This window comes from Ciconia boyciana, chromosome 23 (assembly GCF_034638445.1).
Source record: "Ciconia boyciana chromosome 23, ASM3463844v1, whole genome shotgun sequence".
NCBI lineage: Eukaryota > Metazoa > Chordata > Aves > Ciconiiformes > Ciconiidae > Ciconia > Ciconia boyciana.
Window position 1 is genome coordinate 6,930,368 of NC_132956.1, and position 26,631 is coordinate 6,956,998.

At 45.4% G+C, this 26,631-nt stretch overlaps 1 protein-coding gene across 4 annotated transcripts in view; it reads left to right on the forward strand.

Annotated features, from left to right (window-relative positions):
• Positions 1-26,631, forward strand: part of PPP1R12B (protein phosphatase 1 regulatory subunit 12B) — a 126,580-nt gene that overhangs the window by 82,415 nt on the left and 17,534 nt on the right. For 2 of the 4 annotated variants that reach the window (XM_072845013.1, XM_072845014.1), the window contains one exon: positions 26,348-26,364. In XM_072845013.1, the coding sequence (XP_072701114.1) occupies positions 26,348-26,364 (17 nt within the window). Of the gene's footprint in view, positions 1-12,233; positions 12,460-12,598; positions 12,848-12,878; positions 13,442-26,347; positions 26,365-26,631 lie in introns of those variants that run through there. The other 2 variants (XM_072845017.1, XM_072845015.1) reach the window with 2 other exon arrangements.

A 26,631-nucleotide genomic window follows, 5' to 3' on the forward strand; every position in this document is an offset into this window, starting at 1 on the left:
GTTCTTCTGGGAAGCTGTCCCAGATTAGCTAAATGAAGACAAAAGAGTATCTGAGGCTGCAGGTTGGGAGGCTTCCTAGAGTCTAGTCCTAAAATTGATGAAAACTACTGAGTACAGTCCTCGCCACTCTTGTAAATGGGAAAACCGCACTTTGTAAGAACCCACCATATGTTCCTGCCCAAAAATTCAGGGTCACTGAATCTCTTACAATTAATGATGCTGTTTTTCCCCAAGTTAATAGAAAGGAATCCTTTTGTCTTATACTTCCCACAATTTTCTTGTGGGTTCCCATCTAATAGCAGAGCAACTTCCCTTCGGTTCCCTTGGCCCTTTGCACGCGTGCTTTATGGCGACATTCCCCTGCGTTCTTACACACCTCACGTACGTTAGGCCCTGGTTTAGACTCTCCTTCCACTCCGATGGTGCTGGTCTTCCCATTCTCCCAGTCCTCTTGTTTTTATCCAGTTTCCAGTTCATTTTCTTTACTGCTTGCCTCCTGCGTCATGTCACTTGATCATTCTTCCCCAGGTTATTTTACATCCAAATCAGAGATTTCTGTCCTGCTAACTGGTCATCAGCTTGGCAAGAGCCACAGAGCAGCTACTTGCTTTCAGTTCTAATTTCAAATGGGAAGTACAATTAATAATCATTAATTCATCAATAATAATAATAATTCTAGAATGGCGGGTGCTATCAGAATTGTGAACGTGAACACACTAAAGTGTCCCATTTTAGTTGCAGACCCCCAAGGACTGCACTTATTTTTCTCCTCCGGTGTTTATATCTTGGCTGATATTAGGAGGATTTTCATGGGAGCCAAAAAAGGCCCTACTCGAATTCCCTCCAAACTATGCAGCGCTGGAGTTTAGCAAAGGAAAGGTAGATGCAATTTTTTAAAAAGGAGCTAATACATGTTGTTGCAGTTCTCAGAAGTGGATGAATTATTTTGGCTGAAACTTATGAGCACCAGCGTGGGAAACCAGCCCAGACGCTTTGGCTGAGTTTTAGGCAACTGCGAGCAGTCTCCTAATAGGATGTGTCAGGCAACCTTCAAATGTTTTGCTACCAGCCCTGCCTTTCTCCTTGTGATGCAGACTGCTTGGATGCATTGTGGAAAGTTGGAAGAGCAGACAAAGTTTTATTGTGGAATAAATGTTCAAGGGCACAAGGCCTTCAGCTGGAAAAAGCCTCTGGGGGAGCAGCTTTAGGAGAGTGTTTTGCGTGGTTCCACTGGGAAGGATATGTAGAGGAAAGAGCCTTTGTTCGTTCTGGGGAAACCTGAGCTCAAACCAGAGGTGGGGGAAAATGTTTGGCCACAGTCTAGTCTCTCTTTCTCAGAAATTAAAAACTGTGAGAGTCCAAAAGATCCCGTTAGCAGTGCCAGCCTGAGCCATGGGGGTAGGCTGGCATTAGGAAGCCTTTCCTGCTCCCTGCAAGGCAGGGACTGTGAAATATCAGCGAGGATTCGTCCATGGCGGGGCCAGTGCGTACAAACGCAATACAATCAGTGCAGATATAAATCAGTGGCTCTAGTTTGGGATGCAGCAATTGAAGGATAATGGTGAAGACTAAAGAGAATGGTTCAATGTTACATTTTGGAGAGGGTTTTCCTTATCCCTGGCTCTTCTGGCTTTGACTTATACCTGACTTCTGCCATTGCTATTACACAGCAGGAGAAATGGGGAACAAATTCGGAAGAAAAGTGTTTTTTAAATGACATACCATACATAACAGAAAAATGTTTGTAATCATTTAAAGAATTTTATCTCCTTGCCTTTCTCTTTGGTGGCATGACAAATGTGCCTCACCCGTGTGTTAGCTAGTTCATCAAGGGAAAGCTTTAAATACAGGGGAATGCACTGAGTGTCATGTTGGTAAAGTAACAATTTCTGGGCAGTAAAAGTGCCATAGAAAACATCTGTTCTCATGAACTTCTTCTAGGACAGTCTGTATAGCACAGTATAAAACCCAGACACATTAATGGAATTAACTTTTATGCAGGAATAACACTGAAACATATGATTATGGATCACAGTCACACTAAGTGTATTAAATAGGCTCCATTCTTGTCTCCCTGTACTTTGATTTACAAAACACGAGTATTCTAAATTCTGCAAAACGCTGTTCAAGCCCACTCTGTTTTGTAAGTATTACGTGTTCTGCCTAATTGTACTATTAACGTGAAATCACCAGATGTAACTGGATACTAATAAAAACTAAATCTCTGTCTTAGAAGGACTAAATATCTAAGCTTGATTCCATGAATTCTAAGGGAAGACCAATGAACTGGAAAATTCCTTATGCAAACTAAATGTCTTAATGTTATAGCTGTTTCAGAGTTATGATTTGGGAGTCCTGATTTGGTATGTTCTATTTCTCACCTATATTTTTGCTTTTAGTGGCATTTTATCCTCCACAGACACTTCCAGTTTAGCTTTTGTAATCGTGCTGTTTACCTTTTTTAAAAGATGGGCTTGATAAACAACTAAAAGATCAGAAATAGCTTTAGTTAGTGTTTTGTGACTTGCTTGTCGTAGCCAGACTGCATATATTGGGAGCCCTAGCAGTCCTAGCAGCTACCCCGGATCCCACTATTTTATTGCCCTCTTTCCCCAATGCAGCACAGTGAAGCGTGGTGCTGTGCAGGCTGAAGACATGCCTGTGGACTGTCTTTTTAAGCTGAGGAAGGCTCCGAGTCCTCCACTTTCTGGACTCAGATTACCTAATATGGTAAGGTATGTCTTCATGGGCTGCGCTGTTTTGCTGAGATACAAGGGAAAGTTGACTACTAAAAGGGAACAAAATAGGTGAACTTCTTGCTAGCTGATAAGAAAGTAAAATCTTTTAATCTAGATAGCACTATATGGTACTGTTCATCCTACGCCTTATTGCTACTAGCCCAGGGTCCCTTTTGGGGACTAAGGATGCAAGTATTTTTCCCTGGTTTTACCCTTGAATATTTACTTCTAGCATAGATGCAGTGTGATGTGGGAGGGAAGCTATCTGGCCCATGTCCAAGGTAACGTAGGTGGTACTGTGCGTCACTTGCGTGACTATAGTTAAATTATAGAGCATTTAATTATGTGTAATGTAAGGCTGTAAGAGATTGGCTCTGTTTAGTCCTGTTTATAAACAAAATGCTATAATGGGTTGTGTATGCTGCAAGGAAAGGAGATCTTTAATATGTGTATAACTAGCAATATAAAGTTGAGTCTAAAATAGCAGAAAATTGCTGCAAGAGCATGAGCTATTGTTTTGTCATAGAGCTTTAAATGTGGTGAAGAACAGTTTCATTGTGTTCGGACTGCCCTGGGTTCTTTGGGAGGTGGAGGGGCAAGATACTATAGAAATTAAAATTCATTCTGCAGATATTTCTACAAAAAAATTTTCACATCTGCACAGATGATTTGCCTCATAAGTTCTCCAGCCTAATATGCTTTTGTTGATTTTTCTTAACCTTAATGTTTTGAGAAGGGCATCAGACTTGCTGTCTACTACTGTCCCTGTTGATAGAGCGTTTAAATCATCAGCGTGGCTGCCCAGTTCCTACTTACAGCTCTGGGAAAAGATATTGTTTGTGCTTAAAGCCAAGCAATCCCAGTCTGCTATGCAGACTACAGGGTTACAGCTAAATGTGTTCAGGTTAATTCCTCTAATTCACCGAGTTGCTGAATTAGGAATGTGTAATGTGAAGCAGTGTCCATGATGGAGGTGAGTAACACAAAACCAGCTAAAATCCAATCTGTGAGTCCCAGGAAGATGAAGCAAAATAGCGAGTCCTCCAGGAATGATTTACAAGGTCATGGGCTCATAACTATTTAAGGTAACTTTGTGCTTTAACTTCTTGTTTAGTAAATTACTCTCGCAATTTCAGTGTAGTCTGAGGTGACTAATCTTTCTCAGTTGTCAGCAAGTAATTTCTCCTGAAGCAGTGGAGCTGAGGTTAGCAATGCATGGGATACCCACCAGATACCTTGGCTTTTGCAGGCATCGCTGGGAGGTCTGTGCAGTCAGTTCAAGTTATCCCATTTCACCCCAGGGTCGTGTCCCTTTGCCTACATGGCAGCTATCTCACAGGTGTCCTGGGATCCTTTTGCTTTCTTCCCAGAAGGGACTGGGAGCAGTGCGGTGGAGAGGGTGGCAGCAGGATCAGCACCTGTGTATGCATCTCCACCTCCAGTGCAGCGTGGATGCAGCGCGGCCATGCCAGGAGACAGGACCAGTCACGTTCAGTGTGTCTGTTCCTAGACCCGTTGGCCTGAGGAACAGCATTGCTCCCTGGACAATATCCCAAAGACAGAACAAATCTAACTATTGTTTTATGTCTAATTGTGTTTATAATTTTTGACTTTTTAAAGGTTAACAGCATATGTTTGTGCTTATACATGTAATGGAGCATCATGTTAATTTTTGTTTGAAACTGTCGAACTCTATCTCATCATGACATGCTCAAAATTATGGAAAGGGAAAATATCTCTAACTGCTTAACTACTTATAGCAGGTTCTCTGCCCCTCTGGGAGCTGATGATCATACTTTGTTGTCAGCCATCCAGCAGGCTGCGGGGAGGATGTCTCTCCTGATGTGGTTGAAGACATCCTCCAGAAAATCTGATCTGCTGGATTAAAATTCCTGTATCCAGCAGTAGATGTCTGGGTAGCCCTTAATGGCTGTGTCGTGTTGACATGGCTGTCTGCCTTGGAGAATAGGTGACTTGTGCATGCAATAGGAGATGGCTTCAGCAGATGTCACTGGAATCTGTCATACTCAGTGCTTCCTTTCTAAAGCCCTTCTCACCAGTCTGCTGATGAATGCTTCTTTGTGGCTCTGTGGCAAAGCCCCTATGAGGCCGATAGTCCTTGTTGCCCGGATGTACCGTGCAGAATGGTGCGGTCTCACGTTTAGGTAGTAAATGATTTATCTCCCAGATATGTCCAGAAGGAGCAAAAAGCAGAAGCTGTATCACCAGATGGCTAACAAGGAATTGAAGAGTAATCTAAATTTGTTTGGAAAACTGAAGTCAAGTTCCCTGGCAATAAAATATCCTTTGGAAACTACCACTGTAGGAAAAACTGTGCGTTCCAGTGATGCAAGCATGGTGATGCTGTTTGTCCCCCTTGTCTTTAAAAGGTCACTTTTTGTTCTGAGTTTATATCCTCCCACATGCTTCTCTTCAGAAGAAGCCTCATATTGGGAAAGTCATTGTTAGTTTTTTGCTTTTGGACGTGAGTTTCCCTGCTAGAAGTAACATCGTTTGGCAGAAGTTACTTCATTACTTGGTATGTCAAGATGGAGAATCCTTAAGCTGCAAAACTCCTCCTGGCAGGAATTTCCCACCAGCTTTGGTTTAATTCACACCTTGGCACATTTTTGTTACTCATTATAGTAGGTACCTAGCATGTAGCTAATGCTGGACACTGTTGTGGGTTGGTTTTATATATATGTGTATATATAGGCTTTTTTTCATTGCTCCTAGATGTCATCCTTGGGAGTGAAGATAACTTTCTGCACCACAAACTGCTGCTGTTGAAGGAAGGCCAGAAATAGGCTTGAAGCATAGTTAGATAGCAATGTGTTGAAGTTATACATCTGTTTGGCCAGTGGCACTAGAATATTGGTCTGTGTCAGCCGGTTGCTACCACAGACAAGCTAACAGAAAGGTTTTACAGCCGTGGAGTGGCTGGGGCGGGTGGGAGGTATGCAGAATCTGATGAATTTAGATAAAGAGCAAAATGGATCATGACTGTTGTGAGTGCCCTGAGATTTCTATTTCTCTATGTCATATTTTGGAAAGTCCCTTAGCTTGGAGTAGCTATGTTTACATCTGGTTCTTATATTAGTGTTTGCTTTCTCAGTTTCCCTGACACGGCCTGTTAATATCTTTGCAAATTTCTGCTACATTCCCCTTTGTAACTCAGCATGTTTGTGCTGCTTCATCCTTTGCAAGAAAGCTGGATGGGGGAAGAGGGAACCTGTCTGAACACTCGCAGAGCGCGACTGCTGAACGACTTCGACTGGAAAATATTATGTTCTAACACTGCTTTATCCTTAATGGTAGTAACTCGATGAAATCACTTGATTTTTGGCATGAGCAATGCTCTAAACTGGACTTCTGAGTGGACAGTGGAAAGCAGCTCTCCAGATTTTATCATGCTGCTTTTTTTGAACAAAACATGGTATTGAGTTTGTGAAGGAAGCTTGACTGTGAAAAGACAGAGCCAGGTTTTGGGTGGACATGAAGCAAATTATCTGTAGACATCAGTCTTCCCACTGGTGTGTAGACATCGTGAGGATTATGGCATGAAAATACGCAGTGCTGGGGTTGCCCCAGGCCTCTGGGTTTGTAACTGTGGTTGCATTTACAGCCTTGAATAGAATCAAATCTGTGGTCTCGGAGACATTTATTTTTGGCAAAGTAGTGACTGCCACATTTGTCTCCCTCTAACAGGAGTCTGTTGCTGCAGCGTTGTTTTATTGTTGCTGATTATTGCTACCATTGCCATCCATTTCTGTAACCTCTCGCCATCATCCCTTCTGGAGATGATGAACTCAGGATAATGAAATCCTTCTCCCTCTTCTGCAATCTTCTCTTTAAATTCAGTTCTCAACTTCAGAAGCTAGGGAGGTCCCCAGAGGTGTTGGTGAACACCCCTGCTTCTCATCCTGCTACAAACGCTGGATTTGAGTGTTCAAGGCACCTTGTCCATTCTTCCAAAGACTCAATTCTGCTGCACAGAACTGCTGGAAGACTTCTCCTGCATGCATAGTTTGACACGTACAAGTGCCAAAAAGATGTTGTGCTCAGGATGGTGCTTTTTTAACTCTCTTCACTACTGCTTTTTATTTTCTATATTTGTAAGAAAGCAAAAAGAAAAGAATTCAGAAGTTTTATATTTAAAATGTGCCATTCTCAGCCCACACTAAAATTATCTGCTTCTACTGCTTAATGCTAATCCAGGTATGCCTAATGGGTATAGCTTCCAGCCTTTTTATGATAAATTTAGTGATGGGAATAAAAAGTGGGGGAAGTATGATGCTATAAGTGCAATTATAGACTGTGAGCTGCTGTGTGTGTTTGGGAGGAGAGGAAGATCCTTTCCTCTGCTTCCTATCTGCGAGACATAACGCCAGATCTGCTCATGGGAATCCTAGTCAGTGCACTGCAGATGAGAGCCTGTTCACTTCTACAGTTTGTATTCCATTTATGGCAAACTGCTGCAGTGCCTTCACATCACGTTTACAACACAGCTTATTGCCTGACCAATAATTTCTTTGCTACAGCCCTTCAGCCTTCTGTTGCCGAACATAACCATTACTGCCTTTTTCAGTTCTAAATAAACCCTGCGAAGCTATAACTGAACCTGTTAAAGCTTGCATATAATTTTAAAGTGATTTATTTACAGTGTTTTAAAGTGGTTTTTATATAGCATGTATTTTCAATCAACTTTTCATTATCCAAAATAATAGTAGGTTGGGTATTACGGTGAATACAGCTGCTACAGCTTTGACCCTGAGTTGTCCCACATAACGGCAGCCGCTCTTCAGCCCTCTGGGTTCTTACACTGTATCTGCAAACTGGATTACAGTTCATAGATAAGAGTTAGCTGTACAAAAAAGATTTATTATTACAACTTTTAAAGACTGGCTTTTCGTCGCATCTCCTGGGTTAAGTAACAGCGCTGCTAATTCCAAATTGACTCATTATGCACTGAAATGAACAGTTTCTCTACAGAACCAGCAGAATTTCTTTGCACAAAAAGCAATGGGTACAGTGAATAAAGATGTGAGAGCAGGAGGGTTTACAAGACTCAGCCTTTTCTTTGCAGGTGAATTCCTTTCCAAACGTTTTGGTAATAATGTAGAGACTTTTTACTGCAAGATCCCATGTAGAGGAAGAAACGACTGGTGTGCAGGTACCCGAGGTGCAGTAATCACTGGTACTGTAACCATTCGTCTCACCCTGGAGCCCTGCATGTTAAAACAAACCAGTGTTCCTGGCTTGTCAGACCCAATCTCAGACTGATCACGGGCTTTTCCTTTGCAAATAAAACGCTCGTGTCCGATTTGGACAGATCGGAAGACAAGATCTGATCGGAAGACAAGGCAAGTAAGAAACTCTTCTAGGGACAAAGCAGTGGTACCGTTTAGTGTGTGCAAAGACTGCATGTTATTTAGGGCTTAAATAATCACAAATACAGGACATCCTGAGGTGAAGGGAATCACAGGATTTACTAAGCTTTGCCCCCAGTATAAATGTTACTACAAAGGGGAGGTACAGTACTCTTACACTATGGATTTCAGTTTTGTATGCCAGTCCAGTAACATAAAAGCAACAGGAAATCTAATTTTGACTCTGTTCTCTATAGCCCGTGTCAATAGTTCAATAGTTAATGGGTTTTTCATGTTTAAAATAAGTTTCTCTGGATTTCTTACAGAACTACTTTAGACCCAGAACAATTATTTTATGGGCATATAGTGGCTTTGTAGCCTGGCTCTTGGAAGCAACTGCCAGGATAGTTTGTTTCGCTGTGTTTCTCCAGAGAAGTGTCATGCGAATGGATGTGGCTTTAGAATTAAGTATTGCATAAAATATGAATTACAAATTTCAGTGTTTCCCTGGACTGGAACATGACTCGGCGCACTCTGCTCGTGCAGGTGGGAAATCCAGAAGTGAGGGTTGTGAAGACTTTTTTAATTGAATAGCGAACAACTAAACTCTGTGGAGAGAGTATGAGCGGTGTCTGGGGTTGCACTAAGCAATTACGGGGAGTTCTCTCCTTCTCAAAGAAAAGTGAGCAAAATGGTCTCAGCAATAGGTTCAAAGGAGACTATGAATCGTGTTGCCCGCCTCTCCCTCTCACTGCTTGCCCAGTTGGGTTATAATTCGCATCTTGTGTCCCTGCAGTACAGCCCTGTTGTTCTTGCATTGCTTGGCCCAGCGTAGGAGAAGGTCACAGAAAGGGCTGTGCCACCAGTGAGAGCCATCCTCAAAGGCTGAGTGTGTTAGTCCCAGTGTACCTAACTTAAACTGTCTCTGGCACTGAGGCCGGCTGGCAATGAAGGCGTGTCCATGTTACTGAGCCCTCTTACCCTCCAAATCGGTGTGGCTGTGTCTAAGGCACCCATTGGGAATGGTCCACACAAGCACCCAAGTTGTACGTGGAAGAGTGTTGGTTGGCCAAGGACAAGACGATGCCAGAGACCTTCCAACAGCTCAGGGGTCTGCAGGGTTGTGTGCTGGTGGGCAGCGATGGTCCCTGGCTGTGTTTAATTTCACAAATGTAGCCAAGGAGGCCCTGTGGGAAGGTATGCGGTGTGAAGAGCATCCTGGTGCTGTGTAGCTCCAGTTCATGTCGTCAGCTCAGCTCCTCCATCAGCTGAGCCTTGTAGCTGGAGATGCCAACGGGCTCTTCAATACGTGCCTGCGCTGGGGAGATACGGAGGTTTGGCTATGAATGAAAGAAGTCAGCTGAATGGGAAGTAATGCAGCGATGCACAACAGAGTGTGGTAAAGCTGATGTGGAAAATGACAGCTAGGACTTTGAGAAGATAGTTTGGGGATAATTTATTCCAAAAATACCAACTACTCTCCCTCATCCTTCAAGTTTTATTAGAATTCTCATCTCCCAAGGGGGCTTCTCCTTTCCTTCTCCTCTGCACTCCGAGAGAGCATGCCGTGGGCTCACATCACCCGTGAGCATCACTCTGCAGCTCTGGCTTTAACTCCTAGCTTTGTTTGCCATTTTTGTCTGCTGCAGGTTGGAAAGTTACAGTGCTGCTTAAACTTATTTTATCATGGTCACATTCTGTAGGTGAAGATTTTCAACCAGTTAAAAGGGGTGTTTGTGTTTTTCCCCTCAGCACAATATTTAGCTCAGCACTTCGTCCTTTTTCTGGTATGTCATTTTCTTGGATATGGGTCCTCCTCTCTAACTAATTAAAAAAATTGGGTGCAAACACAGGTGTCATTACCAAAGGAAAGGAGAGGACAGCCATCACAAAGGAAAAGGAGAGATGTCTGAAAAGAGTGATCATAGTCAAGACCATTGCTCTAAGTATAGGAAATACACTGTACTGTAGTACAGTTGTGCTGCTGTACTCAAAGATGAGAAGAATTTAAGGTGATGTTGCCCAGAAATACGCTGCAGCGTGGAGTTACAGCCTGGGCAGTCTCGGGGGTTTGTGGCCAGTGGTTGTGGAAGTGCTCGCGGTTTTTTGCAGGTCTTTCTGGTAGCTGTATAAATACTCCTTAGCAAAGCAAGCAGCACCACAGCTATAGCACAGACCAGGCTACTGTTTCTTACTGAGGAATACCCTTAACAGACAGAAACAGATCTAAACCATGACCTTGAATATTACAAACATCAGGACAACAGCACTGCAAAGGAAGAGTCGGGTTTCATACTTACACAGGGGAAAACTTGAAAGTCAGCCGTACAAAACGGCAGGAAGAAACCCATAAATTAGGCACCTTTGTTGAAATAATGATGAAACCCGGCATGTTTTGCCATATTGCATCTCATTCTGCTGTCTTTCTCCTGGCTAATAAGGATACTAATTCTCATGCCACCCCTTCTCTTTAAAACGAGTTTTTGTCCACCAAGATGTGTTTTGTCAATCTGTGAGGCATCTGCACTGGATGTCTAATTAACTTTTAATTAGTAGGGAATATAAAGCTCAGTTTTTGTTTTGGTTTGAGGCTCAGGCTGTGAGTTCTGTACTGAAATGTTGATTTTGGAGCTTTCCCGCCCATCCTCAGCAGAAACGTGACCATGGAGGGATGTGGCAATGGTTCATTTAGGACTGGATGGGAGGGGAGGCAAAATGCTGCAATTCAGAGCTGTTTAACTCCACCTTGGTGACTAAGCTGGGCTTTGTCAGCCTTGTAATTGTGATTGAGACACTCCAGTCTGCTGGTGGCCACACGGGTTAGCCCAGTTTCAATTACTCGTACTGTTTTGAAACCCCAGAAACTGAGACTAGTGCAAAAGCATCACCCGCGTGTGCAAGCTATATAAATATGCATTTAAAATGTCTGAATTACCTTGTTGTCGCTGTACAGCAGTCGGACTCCAGACTGCTGGGAGAGGTGGAGGGTTGGGGTGATGAGTGCAACAGATGGAAGCTGGAAAGATCAAGGTCCTGCCACAGTCTCCTGGAGCAGCGGGGTGCCTGTCACTACCTTCTTGTGTGTCTGCACTCAATTTCCATACCTTTAAAAGGGAATGCAGAAATATTGCCAGGCAGAATTAGACCTCTCCAAACTTCCCCCCCACCCCATGCAGTCAGTGAATAATGAACCCCTTCCTTCCTCGTGATGAGGTATCAAGTAGAAACCTGATCTCAAAGTGACTTTCCTAGAGAAGGACAATCTGGCAGCCCCCTTTCCCTCTCTCCGTGGTCACACAGCGATGCTGCATCGCCCCTGGATAGCGCAGATGCTGGATGGCAGGAGAAATGAATGCAGCTGCTATTGCAAGCACCCTTCCCCAAGGGTGGGTCAGTATGTCAGTCAAACTTACTGTATGTCAGTAAAATTACACAGTTGCCAAGCAGTGTGCAAAAAAGGGGCAATGTTTCAGATCAACAGAGAGGTATCCAAGTGTAGTAATACTCTTAAAATACTTTCATATAGGTATTCTTCTGCACTTGCTAGGAAAGCTTTCATGATAAAGCAGCCTGTGGAGCTGGAGCGGAACGTGCACTGCAGATAGGTTAACTCCAGGCACCCGGCGACTTGGTCAGTAGCTGCTTCGGGTGGGTGTGAATGAATCTGGAGGAGGACACATCCTTCGGGGTGGTACTGGTTCGTTAATGCTGCCTTACTGGAACTGGTCTAGTGCAGATACCTGGGCTGATGCCTTTCCGGCAAAGAAAAACACAGATTTGCAACCTTATAGTTGCAAGCCTGTATTTAGTGTATGAGAGCTATTAAATCAGTGCACCCACTGTGTGTTTGAGGGTGTTTTTCAAATGAACATCCCATGTGCTTATTTAGATGGGACACGAGGGACATCCACTTGCCTTTGCAGTGAACAATCTTGCCATCTCTGAGACACTGCAAAGAGCGGCTTTCCAGTGAGCTAGCTTGTGCGGCAGCAGCACAGCTCAGCAAACAGCTAGCTGGAAGTTTGTTGCAAGAGGTACATGCTCTCCCCACCCTTTTTCCTGTTCTCCAAGCTCCTCTCTCCTCCTCCTCCATCCCAAACGCTCGTTTGAATGAGCGTACATTACACAAGCTCTGCGTGGCCTTCTCGCAGCTCGAAACAGGCTTATGAGCAAACAACAAAAATCCTGTTGTGCTGCGTGTGTCCTCCCTTTAATGGTATGAACTGCTCCGTGTCCTTTAAAGTATCTCCCTTTGTCACAGCCGTAAAATGCGTGCTGGAATTTAAGCTTTGCAAAGTGCTGTCGATTTGCCTCCGATCTCCCGCTCGAAGCCCGGCAGGCCTTGGGAGCTTGTAAGTTATTTTATTTTCTCCCCTCCCCCTCCCTCCCCCCCTTTTTTTTTTCTTTTTTTTTTTTTTCCCCTTTTTTCCCTACAAGTAGCAGCCCAAATCCCAAGCTGAAAGTGAATCGCTGCTGCTGGCTGCCCTCCAGCATTCCTCGCGGAGCGAGTCAGGATCTGGAATGTCAGAAGGCAGCGGCAGGCGGGCGGGAGAAGCCTGCGTGGGTAACGGCGCCCGGGAGGAGGAGGAGGAGGAGGACGGAACAAAACACAACTTCATCTGGACTGCCCCTTTCCAAACCAGCGTTTGTTCCTGATTTATGCTTTTGTGTTTCGCTTAAAGCATGCAGCTCTGTGCGGTGACGGCAGAGAGCTCGCAGCAGCACTCCGGAGTAAAACAGGTTTTGGTTTTCTTTTCTCTCCCCCCCACCCCCTTTTTTTTTTTTGGCAAAAGCTTTGCGTCTAGATAAACCCAGCTGGTTTTCCAGCTCTCTCTCTTGAGCCGGGAGTTTTTGCCTCCTGCAGATTTGGGGGGAGATCGCTCTGGTCCTGCGGCACACGCTCTGGACGAGGGGAAATGTCCTTTTGCGGAGAAGTTGGGACGGAGCCCGGCCGGTGAGGCTGGCACGGAGCAACACCCAGCGCTGGAGCACAGCGAGTCTTTGACACTTTCTCTTCTTCTTCTTGGACAAGAAGCATTGTGGAGCCTCAGCTCTCCCTGCAGCAGATTAATGCCTAAAATTATACATCCTAAACAGCAGGGTTTAATTACCAGAGCTGTGAATAGTTTAATTAGTTTGTTCTGACCTTGGAAGAAGGACCTGCCCAGCACTGTAGAGCGACAGGAGAGCAAGACTTGTATTGCTTCTCAAAGACACACAGCCCGAGAGGCCATGTCGTCCTTGTACACCAGGAGTAAAGAATATACTCGCAGCAGGAAGGCTCAGTCAGATTCTCCCCCGTCCTCTCCTTCCCCGATCGCAAAGACACTCAGAGTAAGCAGCCTTTTCCTTTCTGTATTACACGGAGACCTGCTCGGCACATGCTCTGAGCAGAGACTGGTGGTGGTGGTTTGTTGTCTTAGCCTTGGAGACCTGTGTCTGTGGTTTGCTTTGCAAAGAGGATGGTTTAAATGAAAGTTGGGAAGATGCCTCTGCAGCAACAGGTTTTAAGCAAGCTGCACGAGCCCTTGCACTGGGATTCTTTGCATTAATGGCTGTAGGGAGTTGCTGTGATGGTAGTTTCTCCCTTACCCTGCTTTTCACAGAAACATCGCTCTCCTGGTAGGCTATGGCTGCAAGAAAACCTCACCGATGAAAATGAGGCAAAACCTGACCAGCTCGTTAAACTGCACTCTTCCCATACGCACTTTGATATTGCTGGTGAAACGAGGTTTCACCCTTGGGGCTGTGCTGACCTATGGCATAGTTTAATAATTTCAACAACAAAAAAAAAAAAAACCCACCTGTAGCAGGAGGCAGGTTCAGGTAGCTAACTAGTCCTTCCCAAACCGGAGCTGGTGTCCCCATCTACGGAGGTGTTTGAAAGTTGGGAACATTTCGTAGCAGTATTGCTAGTAGCTCCGGAGTCATGCGAAAGGCTATCATGAAACTCTCTGGGTCCATATTGTTATACGGGCAGTCTCTTCACCGTCAAGAAATATTATCATGCCGGAGTCAAAGCCTGGAGGAATTAGTTTTAAAAAGGCAGGCTAGTTTTAGATGTAAGCATTAAATTAATTTGAGCACTGGTGTTTGCTCAGATCAGATATGCATTGTCTGCTCCTTTTGAAGTGACAGATCTTGCTCTGGAAAAAGCATTGCCCAAAATATGTAAAAAGGGTTTTAACCCACTGCCGTGGTGTTAATGGAAGCAGTCCCTGACCTCTGGAACTTCAGCCTTTCATGGCTGGTGGTTGCCCCCAGGCTGTTAACTGTTTAACCCAGGAACCCGAGTCTGTGCTTTCTTCCCGTCTGCAATCGGAGCATCTCTGGGGAGTCTTTAGATAATCTAAAACTATCCCCTGTGTGCTTAGATGGACTTTCTTCATCAGTTTTTACAGCTGTGCTTACCATTCCCCAGTAAATTGCCACAGTATTGATAACTAGCTTAAGAGCAGGTGGGGAACCTTTCAACTGTGCTCTTACTCATAGAGTAAAGCTGGAAATGTTTTAATTTCTTTCAAAACCCAAGTTTTTTTAAGATCAGTCATGTTTGGCGTACACAGACTGACTCATTTTTCCCCCTTATGCATCTAGGCGCATAAGCAAGTGACAAACATCTCGCAAGAGCCGTGACTGCTGTACTCACGGTGCATGCCTGTCTGCTTTGATGCAAACTAACAGGAGGTGCAGGTTTTCTCTGTCAATAGCCGCGATGGGATTGCAGGCTCTTGGGGGGCCCTGTGGGTGTTGGAGGAGGTGGTGGGAGCTCCAGGTGGGTCAGAGGCGGCAGGTGGGTACAGAAAGGTGCCGGGTGGGAATGGGAGGGCCTGGAGAAGAGCTTCCCTCGGCTTCTCGTGGCAGTGGGATTTTGGTGAAAGCAAACACGTGAGCATGGAAATCTTGGTGGTTCTTGCAGTAGTGATGGTAATGCCAGCTGTGGCTCCAGAGCGTCGATGTGGCAGAAGCCAGAGCTGGAGTGCAGCAGCATCGACTCACGAGTCGGTGTAGGAAACGGTCCTGCTGCTGTCTGGGTTATGGAAAAAGCCCATGCCTTAAAAGGCTAATTAGGGAAGGATCTACTTCAGGCTAAAACAAAGTATCTGAGTTAACTCCTTCTCCAAGACAAAGTAATTCTGCCATGAGCAAGAGAAGTAATGGAGTGCAGTTTTCCATGGATTTGTCCCATCTGTGTATTCTCCCCCCACTGACTCCCCCATGCCCGCAGTAACAGCAACCCTTGCCGCAGGGTGCCACCAGCCTTAATAAAACAGGTAGGAATGTCATATCTTGGAGTCTTTTTATCTTTCCATCCAGCCAAGATTGATACCAGCAGACCTGTGGACTCTAAACGTTCCCAGCTGAGCAGGGGTGCAAAAACACATGAGCAGGCAGGGAGCCTCACGCATAGTACAGGCATGGAAAAAACCTCTTAGAGAACCAGACAAAGCAAAGAAGGTTTTACTTATTAAGGTATCGGTGCCAAACAGCTGCATTCAGATGCTGTTTGCAAAGCAGTTTCCTGTGGCATTCCCTGCTGCACTTGCCCTGCTGCTTGTAACGTTCCTCCTTAGGTGCTATGGTAATATCGCATGTGGTTTTTTCCACCTTTCATTGATGGGATCTCCCCAAATGCACAGCCGAGAAGAGTGAGCGCTTTGCAGTGAACTCATACAAGTCATAAGGAAGGCAATATCCTTGAATACGGTGCGGGAGCAAAAGGCAGGCGGAGGAGATTTTGGTGAGAGTGGGGTGGTGGTGTGTGACCACCTCCATGCACGCTGTCCTATTGCCCTGAACCTCCGCAAGCTAAGATACTTAATTTCTTGTGTCACAACAGAACAGCCCAGAATTATAGTCACAAATACAGAAATAGCTGAGTAAATCCTATTAAATCACCCAGGGTAGAGGTTGCTAACTCCACCTTTTCAGTTGCTTTAATGAGGACGTTCCTAGAAACTGGAAGCTGAAATTCCCTTTGAAATCAATTCATATCATCCTGTTATTTGGCAAAAGCTTCCAATTTTGTGGCAGTGGGAACGTTTTCATCACAAGTTTTGCACCATACTGTTTTAGCTCAGGGTTTCTCTTCCTCAAAAAAATATTATTCACGTAGTCAGTTCCAAGGGTGGCAACCCATGGTATGAAACCTATCGTGCATAAGTAAGAAAATAAATGGCAGGATTGGAAGGATGAGGGTGAAAGCAAGGACTGAATTTTCTTTTTTTAAAATCCTATTTACGCTGGGCCAGTTGTTTTTTCATAGGAAATACCCTGTAGTTTGTGGTTAGGCTCATCCATCTGTTCGTTGTGGTACTTCATAACCCTTCTGTTTCTCCGTGGGATATCCGTTAGGTAGGAAGATGAAAGCGAAGGAGAATGCACAGTCCCAACTTACTGCCCGGGTTGTAATTGCAGCTTTTCAGTTGTTTCCCACCTCTTTGTCAACCAACCTTCCTTTCCTTTACAGACTGCTCCTTCTTGTCTTGTAATCCAATATTTTTTGCTGTAAAAGAGACCATCAAAACTTAAAACCCTCATCAGCGTGCACATGCTGTTTGTTCACTAGTGGCTGCATCCCTCCGGCTGCCATCACTTGATGGTTGTTACTCGCTCCTTGAGAGACTCTGCGTAATTCTTGTTTTTCTGGCCGTATTCATGGTTTCACTACAAGGCTTTTTCCCTCTGATGTTAGATCGCTCCCTCATTAAGCCACCTTCAGTGCTTATTACTTAAGCTTTCCAGCTGAATTTTTGTCAGTAAGGGCTCAGCAATAAACTTTTAAGTATACTCTGTGGTCTGTACTGATTAATTTTATTCTGCCTTTCATTGGAGTGTCTGAAGGAGCTGCACTAAGTGGAATGCAGGATGCAGGAGCATCACCTTTTATGGGCCATATGTTTTCACCAAGTCACTTGAGGGTAGAAAGCAACAGTTTCCAAATTGCCATCTCTGTTAGCGAGCCTCCACATCAAGTTCGTGGTTGCTCAAAGCAGTGATTACCATGGCAGCAAATGCATCTAATCTGGGTGTGATTTTTGATGTGGACATGTATGTCTCGAATCCAAAGCAAATCTTAAAGAAAAAAAAGGTAATGCGCAAAAATGTTAGCCATCTGAGCTGCAGGTGCTTGGCATGCAAATAAAACCAGCATGGTTTGGATATTAATACATAAATAATGGCATAAAATCTTAGAGGTCTGGTAATGTGACCAAACCAGACTTCTTTTTATCAGTGAGAGATGTCCAGGAGTGCTGAGAGCTTGGTAGAAATGCCTGATCAGATGACAGCCTTCGTAGAGTTTTGAATATAAATGTGTCTTACAGTCAGTTTTCACTCCGTGAGTGCTTTTGCAACAGGTTTAATCCTGTTTCGATATTCATGGTAATAGGTTTATTCTCACATTAGGTAGACCTGTATGAATCATTTGGCTTGCTGCGCTGCTGCTGCAAATGCGTTAGAGAATAGAGAGCATTATGAAAACATTTCTCCAGGAAACTTACTCTTCCTGGGTTTCCATTTAGTGGCTTGGACTCGTTCTAGTTGTGATAAAAATGATGCTGCATAAATTGAAATGGGGTCAAATAAGTTGTCTCATGACATTTTCTATCTAATTTCTGGATTGCTGTGTAGTTACGCAGTATTTGTGGAAATGATTACCTCCTCTCCCATTAGCCAACAAAAAATGTGGGATACTGAAACTTGAACTTGAAGGCAATTAACCTTAGTCTGTGTTCTTCAGCACCCTGATTTGTTTATTGCTGGTTATTTCTCAAATATTTCTCAAGTTGTTTAGGTGGGTATCATTATGAAATCCTTCTGGGTTCTGTTTGTTCTCTGGGGTTTTTTTTGAGTTTTTCTCTGTAAATGTCCATATCTGGAAGCGTATCGGGAACTTCTGGTCATTCTTAGGTCACCACCCGTTAGATGTGCCCTGCTGTGACTCAGTAGCCAGACGATGCCCCTGCCTCTGGCTGCATCTGGATGTATAAATAAAATGGGTCAGGGCACATGCTGTAGCTTGTGTCCCTGCGGCTAAGCTTTCTTCTTCAGCTCTCCTCCCTTCTGAGGAACAGAGCAAATTGATCCAAGCCAAAGCCATAGCAGGGAGTCTGTTAACTGTTAAAGGGTCTGAATGGTCATGGGCGACTCAGAAAGAAGCACATGATGTAACACTACCACCTCATTTAAAACTCCCATTTTGACCTTCTACCGCCTGGGCAGTGATGGGTGCCTTTGAAGAACGTGGTTAAGCAGCCAGAGAGCAATCACTTGTGATGGCTCAGCTTTTGAAACCATTGGCTGTCACAGGGCAAGGAGGCCAGAAGGTCAGAGGACAACTTGAGGTTGCACCAGAGCAGGGAATCAGTCTGGACTGTAAGAGGGGTGAAGGGAGAAGGAGAAAGAGGATATCTTTAATTTGGGTCAGCTCATGGTACAGTCACAAAACCAAGCACGTTGGCACAACTGAGACAGGGCGGTGCTGTGGGATGGGAACGAGCGGCCACGGGAAGTGATGGGGAGAGCGGATGGAAACTCTGTAGGCAGCAAACCACTTCAAACTGCCGAACTGGAAACCAATGTTTACTTCCATTGGAGGAGCCCATTATAGTTTTGTTTTTCATAAAATGAATACAAACCCGTAGAAAACAGGGCTAGAAGAGGCACAGAGCTCGGTCCATCCGTTTCCCTGGGACACCAGCGGCTGTACCTACGCCGTTCCTGGCAGATGTGTCTTGTGCTTGCAGACTTCCACCAGTGGAGATGGTGCCTCATGCACTGGAGCTGCAACTGGTGGTCCAAGAAAAGCATATGGACCTCAGGGAATTGTTAGGTAGTTGTTGGTTTGGGGGGGTGGGGGTGGTGTTTTTTACAATGAATTTACAATTCTTTTTCATGACCTCAAATTGCTGAGGTTACTATTGCAGTTCAGTAGAAGTAAGATCTTTGGAGCAGAGGTCCTCAAATAGGTGAGAGTAGCTCCAGGTTCAGATCACTGACTGGCAGCTGGTCTGGAGCTATCTTAGACTGAAACAAACGAGGGAGGAGAGAGAGACAGTATAAACTGTCTTAATTCTAACAGCACAAGATGCTTCGTGTGATACAGACGGGTCAGCATACCTAAACCAGCCCTCATTGATTTTCCATGCAAGCGCTGCCTGCGGCCGTAGCGGCTGTCCTGGGGATGCCATGCGGCTGCAGGCTGGAGGAGGTGTTCGCCGGATTTTGGAGCGTGCTTCACGCCAAAAAGTTGGCAGGTCGGCTTTAGGCAGCTTGAATCCTGGCTAGTGACCAAACAGGTATTTAAATACCCGATGATAACACCTGGAGGTGTCCCAGTAGAGCGTTTGCAGGGGCAAGGAAGATGTCGTTGCCTGCAGACCTGTGGCATTCTCGTATTAAAGAAATTTAGGAGCAGATATCTTCTCTTCTTGTGTCACTTGGCCCTTCGGCTTTTATTTCCTCATGTCTGGAGAGTTTTGTCTAAGGTCACATCGCTTTGCAAAATTAAATTTTTCACCAATAAAATTTGATCCCTTAGAAAAGAAGGAAAAAAATAAGGTCAACAAACCCGGGTTTCTGAATTGTGGCCTTTACTAAATTAAAATACAATCCAGCTTGACGTTTTACATGGGGAGTTTTATCCCCAAGAGACAGCGGTAATAAACCGCAGCTGCTGCAAAGCCAACAGGCCGCGAGAGAGGCGCGGGGAACTGAGGCACAGGCTGGCAATCACACAGACAGCGTACGACTGCAGAACGCTTAGGTGTGCCTGGGGTGGCAGGAGATGCGGTCATCAGTCTGTTACAGCCGTGTGTATTTGTTTCTGATGAAATACGTGCTAGCCATACTGAAAACGATGTGATCTGTTGCAGCCAGCTGCCAAAGCCACTATTCCATCTTGGAGAACCTTTTAATATTATGCTTCAGTAACAGCAGCTTTTATTAAGCAAAGTTTATTGATTTATAGTTTGTGAAAATATATTTTGCATCAGGCTTTTGGGAGTTGGAGGTTATATGGAGGTGGTTTGGCTAAACTGGATTATTACTCATATCAGTGGGGTTTTGTAATCCTTGCATTTGCACAAATGCAAACTTGAGTTGGAAGGCAGCACTATTCATCACGTCAGCTCTAGCTAACAGGACGCCGTAGCAAACCACAGCTCTCGGGTCAGCAGAGCAGCTTTCCGAGGGAGGCAATGACCTTGAAAAACTGTATCAAAGGCAGAGTTCAACCAGAGTTCTAATTATTCTGCACCCCCTGGAAAACCAAACTTGACCCCAGCCATACCTGACTTGAAAGACAAATGTGGCTTGAGGGGAGCGCCGATCTGAGTTGCACCCGAGGGCGATGGGTCTGAGGTGTGCCAGGCAGCCTTCCTCACTGCTCTTCCTCCGTCCAGCTCAGCTCTTGCTGTGCCGGCTCCAGGAAAACTTCTGCCTGCAGCAACACGACACACCGGAGAGGTGGTCCTTTTTACAGCTGCCCTGCATCAGCGCAGCCAAGCACGTAAACCTATGGAGGTGTAGGAGCAGCAGAGCTACGTAACTGCAGGAATGTGGTGCCTTTTGCATATAAGAGGGAAAGAACTGGCCCCAAAAGCAGCTGGCTTTATTTTACGTTTAAATTCTAAAACAAACAGGAGGTTATGTGCCAACACAACAGTAAAATTCAAGAGGTTCCTAAAACTTCCTCCCTTGATTAAGAAAAGGGAGGACAGCAGGGCTGGAGTTGTGCTCTAGGATCTTGTTAAATGGTGGTTATTTAATCGTAAGTGTTGATCGGGATCTCTGAGACAAAACACACCAAAATAAATTCCTTGAGAACTATCTTAAAATAGTGCACATTTTCCTGAGGTTGGCCAGTTGGCGATAAAGAAGCATAAAATGTTCCCAAAGCATCTATTTTTTTCTTCTTTTTTTATTTTGAAACAATGTAAATAGACTTTTTCTGCCTTTGCTGGGTCAGATCCCAGCCGCAGAAGAACACAATTGGAAGCAGTTAGGCCAATTTCTGACTTGGCAAGAGCAGTGGCCGATCCCCCTTTTGGCACTGCATTTCAGGGCTGCATTTTATCTAAACCTTCCACGAGGAATTTGGTTTTAATTATACTTTACTGAACTCCTAACAGCTGTAAACGTTTCTGAGTTTTTAAGGGAAGGCTCCTGCCCTCCACAATCTGAGCACATTTCTAAAATCAAAACCGTACGGCATTCCTGGGGCTGTGCAGCATCCCGGCGGTCCGGGTGAGTAAAGCCGTGGCCAGCACCTAGCTGTGCCTTCTCCTTGGGACTGACCAACATCAGCACAGTGAGAACTGGGGGGCTCAGAAGAAAGCGGCTTCCGCAGGGAGGATCAGTCCAGTAAAAAGCTCTTTGTGCTTTTTCTCAGGTCCCATCTCAGATGTCCCGTGTTTTGCCAGCCCACTTGGGCTGGTGGTTTCTGACCCTGTCCGGGAGGGCTGGCAAAACTAGCTGAACCCCTTTGCTGTCCTCCACCACCCCCAGCACTACCTGAACGTGCTGCCCACCATGAGATGGACGGGAGGAAAGATGATGTGGTCTCTCAGGTGAGAGGTCTAAGAGCTGAGGACTACCAGAAACTTGCAAGCACGCCTGCAAGTGCTCTGTGCTTTTAAGTTTTCCTTTAAAAGTCATCCCCTTGGGTGTCTCGGTGCTCTTCAGCAGGAGTGCCGGGGTCTCGGCTCAGCGCTGGCTGCCGTGCTGGTTTCTGAATCAGGACAGCCGCCTCCAGTGCCTCGCTTGTCCCTGGGGTCCTCCTCCCCCCACCCCAAACCCTGCAGTGATATGACCCTGTTTAGATGGCAGGAAGGATAATTTCACAACCCGATGCTTCCATGGCTGTTAATGTTTCTAGTCAAACTTTTGATCCCAAGGGAAATGAAGGAGTCTGGGCAAAACCGACAGTGCTGTTCCAAATTTGCCCGGGGAAGAAAAGCCCAATGCATACGTACAGTTGATACAGCAGTTTCTCAGCATCCCCTTTTTAACCTTAATAGATTGCACAGTATTCATTCAAGAAAAAATCAGGAAGGGAAAGCCCTTTCTTGCACCAGCTTAGTCAATAAGTGCACTTTTGGTGCCTCGGCTCTTGTTTCTCTCTGTTCACCCCCAACTTCTCTTTCCAGAAATGAAGGAGGGAGAGTTTTGTCCTTCATCTTCTGACTCTGACCTCAGAGTTTCCAGCTCTGGGACGGCATCTCCAAGCAGATACAACCTTCTTCACTACTTACATATGCAGTGCAATGAGCCAGCTAATGCTGCAGCAGTTTAAATGGGTATTTTGGGGTTGTTTTAAACGAAGGGGCCATGTGTGGAGGAGAGGCAGTTGCTGAGCTGACAGCGCAGGTGCAGCTGGAAGCAGGTGGCAAAGGTTTCCAAGGGCACTACGGCCAAAAGCAGGGCAGAACTGAGCCGGAAAGATGCTCTTTCCTACTGCAAATATGTCTGCAATGTGATGTCCCAGTCGCCTCTGAAAAGGTTTGTCTGTCTTTGAGCAAATAGCAGGGATGTCTCAGTTAAGCGCCTAGCCCAACGTTTGCACGCAGGGCTGGCGCTTCCCCTCTCAGATACCTCCTGCACGGCACAGCCACCTCCCAGGACTAGGAGATTTTTGTCATTGTTTTGTTTAACTCGCTTCCTCCGGCATCAAGGCCTCTCTTTGTGCTAAGAACTGCTGCTTTACTTGTCACCTCTTTTAATTGGACCCTTTTCTTGAAGGTGCAAAGTGGAACTTTTTTTTCTAGGATTTTTTCCCCCTCCTCCATCATTATTTAAAAAAAAAAAAAACCAAACTAAACACCTGAAGAAGCTGCTCCTTGAAATTTCAGCACAAACACTGGCCTTTGTGCAAAACCCAGGAAAATATTGAGCCAGAAATTGATTTAAAACAAAGTAAATAAATCTTCCCTCCTTCTCTGGGAAGCAAGTAGAAGACTGATCCGCTGATGAAAACTGTTCTGCAGCTTTCATTATGGCAGGGACACTTCCAACAGCTGCTGTAACATCTTGTCCAGGCTCTGCTTTCTAGACCTCAGCCTTTATCCAGTTCCTCTCAAACTTAATCATCTTTGTCTCAAAAATACCACTTTTAGCTGAAACAACATGAAGAGAGGCATCTGAAAATTGAAGGGTGAGGGAAAGACGCCGACTTTCCCAACAGCTGCGAACACAGAGATTTCCTGTAGCTCCATGCTGTTTCTGCAAGACACTGGAGTTGTTTTATGGTGCAGAGATGTGCTTTAAATGTCTCCCAAAGGGAGACAAAGTCGCAGGAGGAGAAATCACTGAGCAATATCCAGATTTTGGCTGGCAAAGTCCTGGAGCTGCTGCGTGCTGGGGGTGGCAGCAGGTCGCTGCAGGATTGCTCTGCTCTAACGCCGGCAGCAGCGGCAGGAATGATGCTCGCAGGTCCTCCCGTCTCATCAAGTTTCTCTCTTCCTCTTTAGAGATACAGAGACAATGGCAGCCTGAAAAAATTTCTCTCAGTATCCATCACAGGAAGGTTTTAAATACAATAAACCTGGGTTTTTTCCCCTTTGCCATTCCCAGCAGCTGTTTAAAGTGATTCCTTTCTTATCCCACCCTTCCTTTGCAGAAGCACACCCCTGCTCTCTCTGCCTATGGAAATTATTAGTTTCTTTGGAGGAAAAAAAAGACAAAAATGATTTTTCCCTCCTTCTGCAAGTGCACAGGCTGGCCTGGGGACCTGCTCCGGTTTTATTGCTTGGTTTCCATATTGCCTTGCTCAGCCGTGTGTGGACTTTCTCAGCGCTGTTCAAATACATTAGCAGGTGCGTTTGTTGAAATAAATGCAAGCTTGATATTAAGTGGATTACTTGCCTAGCCGTTTGTCATCGTAAGAAAAGTCGTCACTGAAGGGGATTAGCATAAAGTGCACAAATAACTTGCACCAAGAGGCTTGTTAATCACTTCCCAATTCCCCTCTCCCACTCAAAAGGGGAGGTTGGGTCATTGGGCCAAAATTAAAAGGGAGCTGTCAGGCAGCTGAGGGCTTTAAGAGGCAAATGTCAGAATCTCTGCTAACAAAAGACTGCGGAGACATCACCCAGCGTGTTTGCAGCTGAAAATGGGAAGTCTTTCTAATGACAGTCGCACGCCAGAGGCCAGCCGTACGGAAACTGCTTCCCAACTTACTGGCTTTGAGCTTCCTACAGAGAGTGGCCCAAGCCGTGGCTATCTGGAGAAGCAGGCAGATGTCCCTGTGACAAGGGCAGGCAGCTGCTGGGCTTTTGGCCCCATGAGAAGCTTCCCAGACAGCATCCAACATCACTTGTGGAAGTGCAGCAGGGCTTAGCTATGGTGGAAAGCTGTCTGCTGTCTCCCTTGGGTGGTTTCTCAGCTGTGTGATGCAAAGAAAGCTTTTGGTGCATGGAGAGAGGGTCAGAGCAAATAAAATAATATGGGGCTGGAGCCGCTGCCATGGCTCAGGACCCATGCCAGCACCAGGTCAGGCTCCTGGAGCTTTGGTGACCATCTCTACAGCATGGGGCTGGTACGCAGACCTGCCCCAGGAGCCTGGCTGAGGGTGGCCCTGCGGGCGCAGCTCTAGGGAGAACGTGCTAATTCATAGCAGGGCTTGCTCGTCCTTTTGAGCTTTGCATTTAGCAGCTTTGGCTGAATGTGTTGTCCATCCGTGAGGCTTCAAATGTGCCAGGATTCTTCAGTTTGTTTCTTGTTTACTGGTCAAATCACTGCGTCTCACGTCGGAGGGCTGTGTTGCAGAGCGAGCGGGGATTGCAGAATCCTTGGGGAGGCTCCTGTCTTGAATCAGCATTCAAGAGGAGTGTTACATTAGGGCAGGCTGAATTTAAAACGTAATAACGAGGTATATGTAATACGTAGCTGGGTCCCTGCGTCCTGGCGAGCGGAGGGCAGTGTTGCAGGCAGGCATGGGCGCAGTCCATGCTGCTCTGGGACTTGTCCCTGTGGTCATCTGGCTCTGAGCAGAGAGATTGCAGGGTCACTTGTCTACCCTCCTGCTCCACGTAACGGGGTGACTTAATTCAGCTGTCCGTGGTGTGTGCTCCCAGATACCTGCCCAGTAATCAGAGGCATCGTCTGGGTGCCAGGCAGGAGCAGGAGGTCTAAAGTCTTCAAACACTGGGGTGCCAGACAGGCAGCAAATCTGCCAGCCAGCAAGGTGTTTAGCACTAGATTTAGTGGTGTATCTAGGCAGCGCAAACTCCAACACAAGCATGTCTGGGCACTAAAAGCCTGACCCCTCATCTTCTCTGTAAAGTCCTTCTCATGTTGACTCTTGCACTTATTAAAAAGGATCTAGGGAAATAACTGGTAGCGCCTGCAGGTGGTTTGTGCTCGCTCAGAGAAATGACACTGCTAATAAAACTAGCAGGGGAATATTGGGCTCAATTTCTAGTTCAAGGGACTGAAAAAGAGTTCGACTGCGCCTTGAATTTGAGTAAACGTCTGCCAGACAAAGAGAAACCTTGCAGAGAAGGAGGTGGCTGGTCAGTGCGGTGTATCCTGCAGGACACCTAAGCCATTGCCATTTGATTTCTGAAATTGTGGGCGGCAGCAAAGGCAGCATTGAGGATGGCACAGGGGTGATTTGGATGTTGATGGGGAAAGAACCTAACACACGCTTCAACCAACATGTCCACCCTTTTGGCTGGTGTAGGGCTCCTCTCCCTTCCTTGTGCAGCTTCTGCTGTGTATCGTCTTGCCACGATGAAGCTTTTCTTCATGGGGGAGGTACTTGCCCATGGAGAAAAAGTACCGTTTGTGATTTCCTGAAGTTCACCACAAATATGCAGTGAGCTCTGCATATCATGGACCATTAATCCCACTCACCCACATCATGCATAGGACAGTGATCAAAGTCAGAAAGAATAATTTGATTTTAAAAGGGAAACAATAGATTAGTTTTGGTTCAAAGGAATGGATTTCAATTCTGGAAACGAGGATTTGAAGAACAAGGTTCAGTAGTTTTTAGGTTAGCAAAAGAAATGAAATCTGAAATGCTTCAGAGAAGCTGAAGCAGTTGAAAACATTCAGGCAGGGATCGGTGACTCCCCGTTTGGGCATGGGAAATAACGCTCTTTAGCTTGTTGTGAGCTAGGTGCTGCTATCAGAGGTAGGAAATTGCTGCCGCGTGGTAGCTCTGTAGTTCTTGAATTGAACCTTTAATTCTCCTCGTTATTAATTCCCTTTTTCTTTCTTTTTTTTTTCCTTCAGCATGAAAGACTCTCCAGGTAAGAGTTTTATTTTTTGGAGTTTTTTCTATTTAATATTTATTGACAGCATATTTTTGTATGGCTTTGGGGATTCCCTGTGCTTCAAATGAACAGCATAAGCTGAAGCTGGTTCTGGCCGTTTGGTTCTTACCTTAGCTTAACTGTTGGGCCAGTTTACTTTCATCCTTTGCTCCCCGAATTATTTAACAGCTATTCTGCAGAGAAAAAACCCTCTGTTAGAAATGGAGCCCATTCCCACCATGAAGATGAGAGGTCCATGGGAAA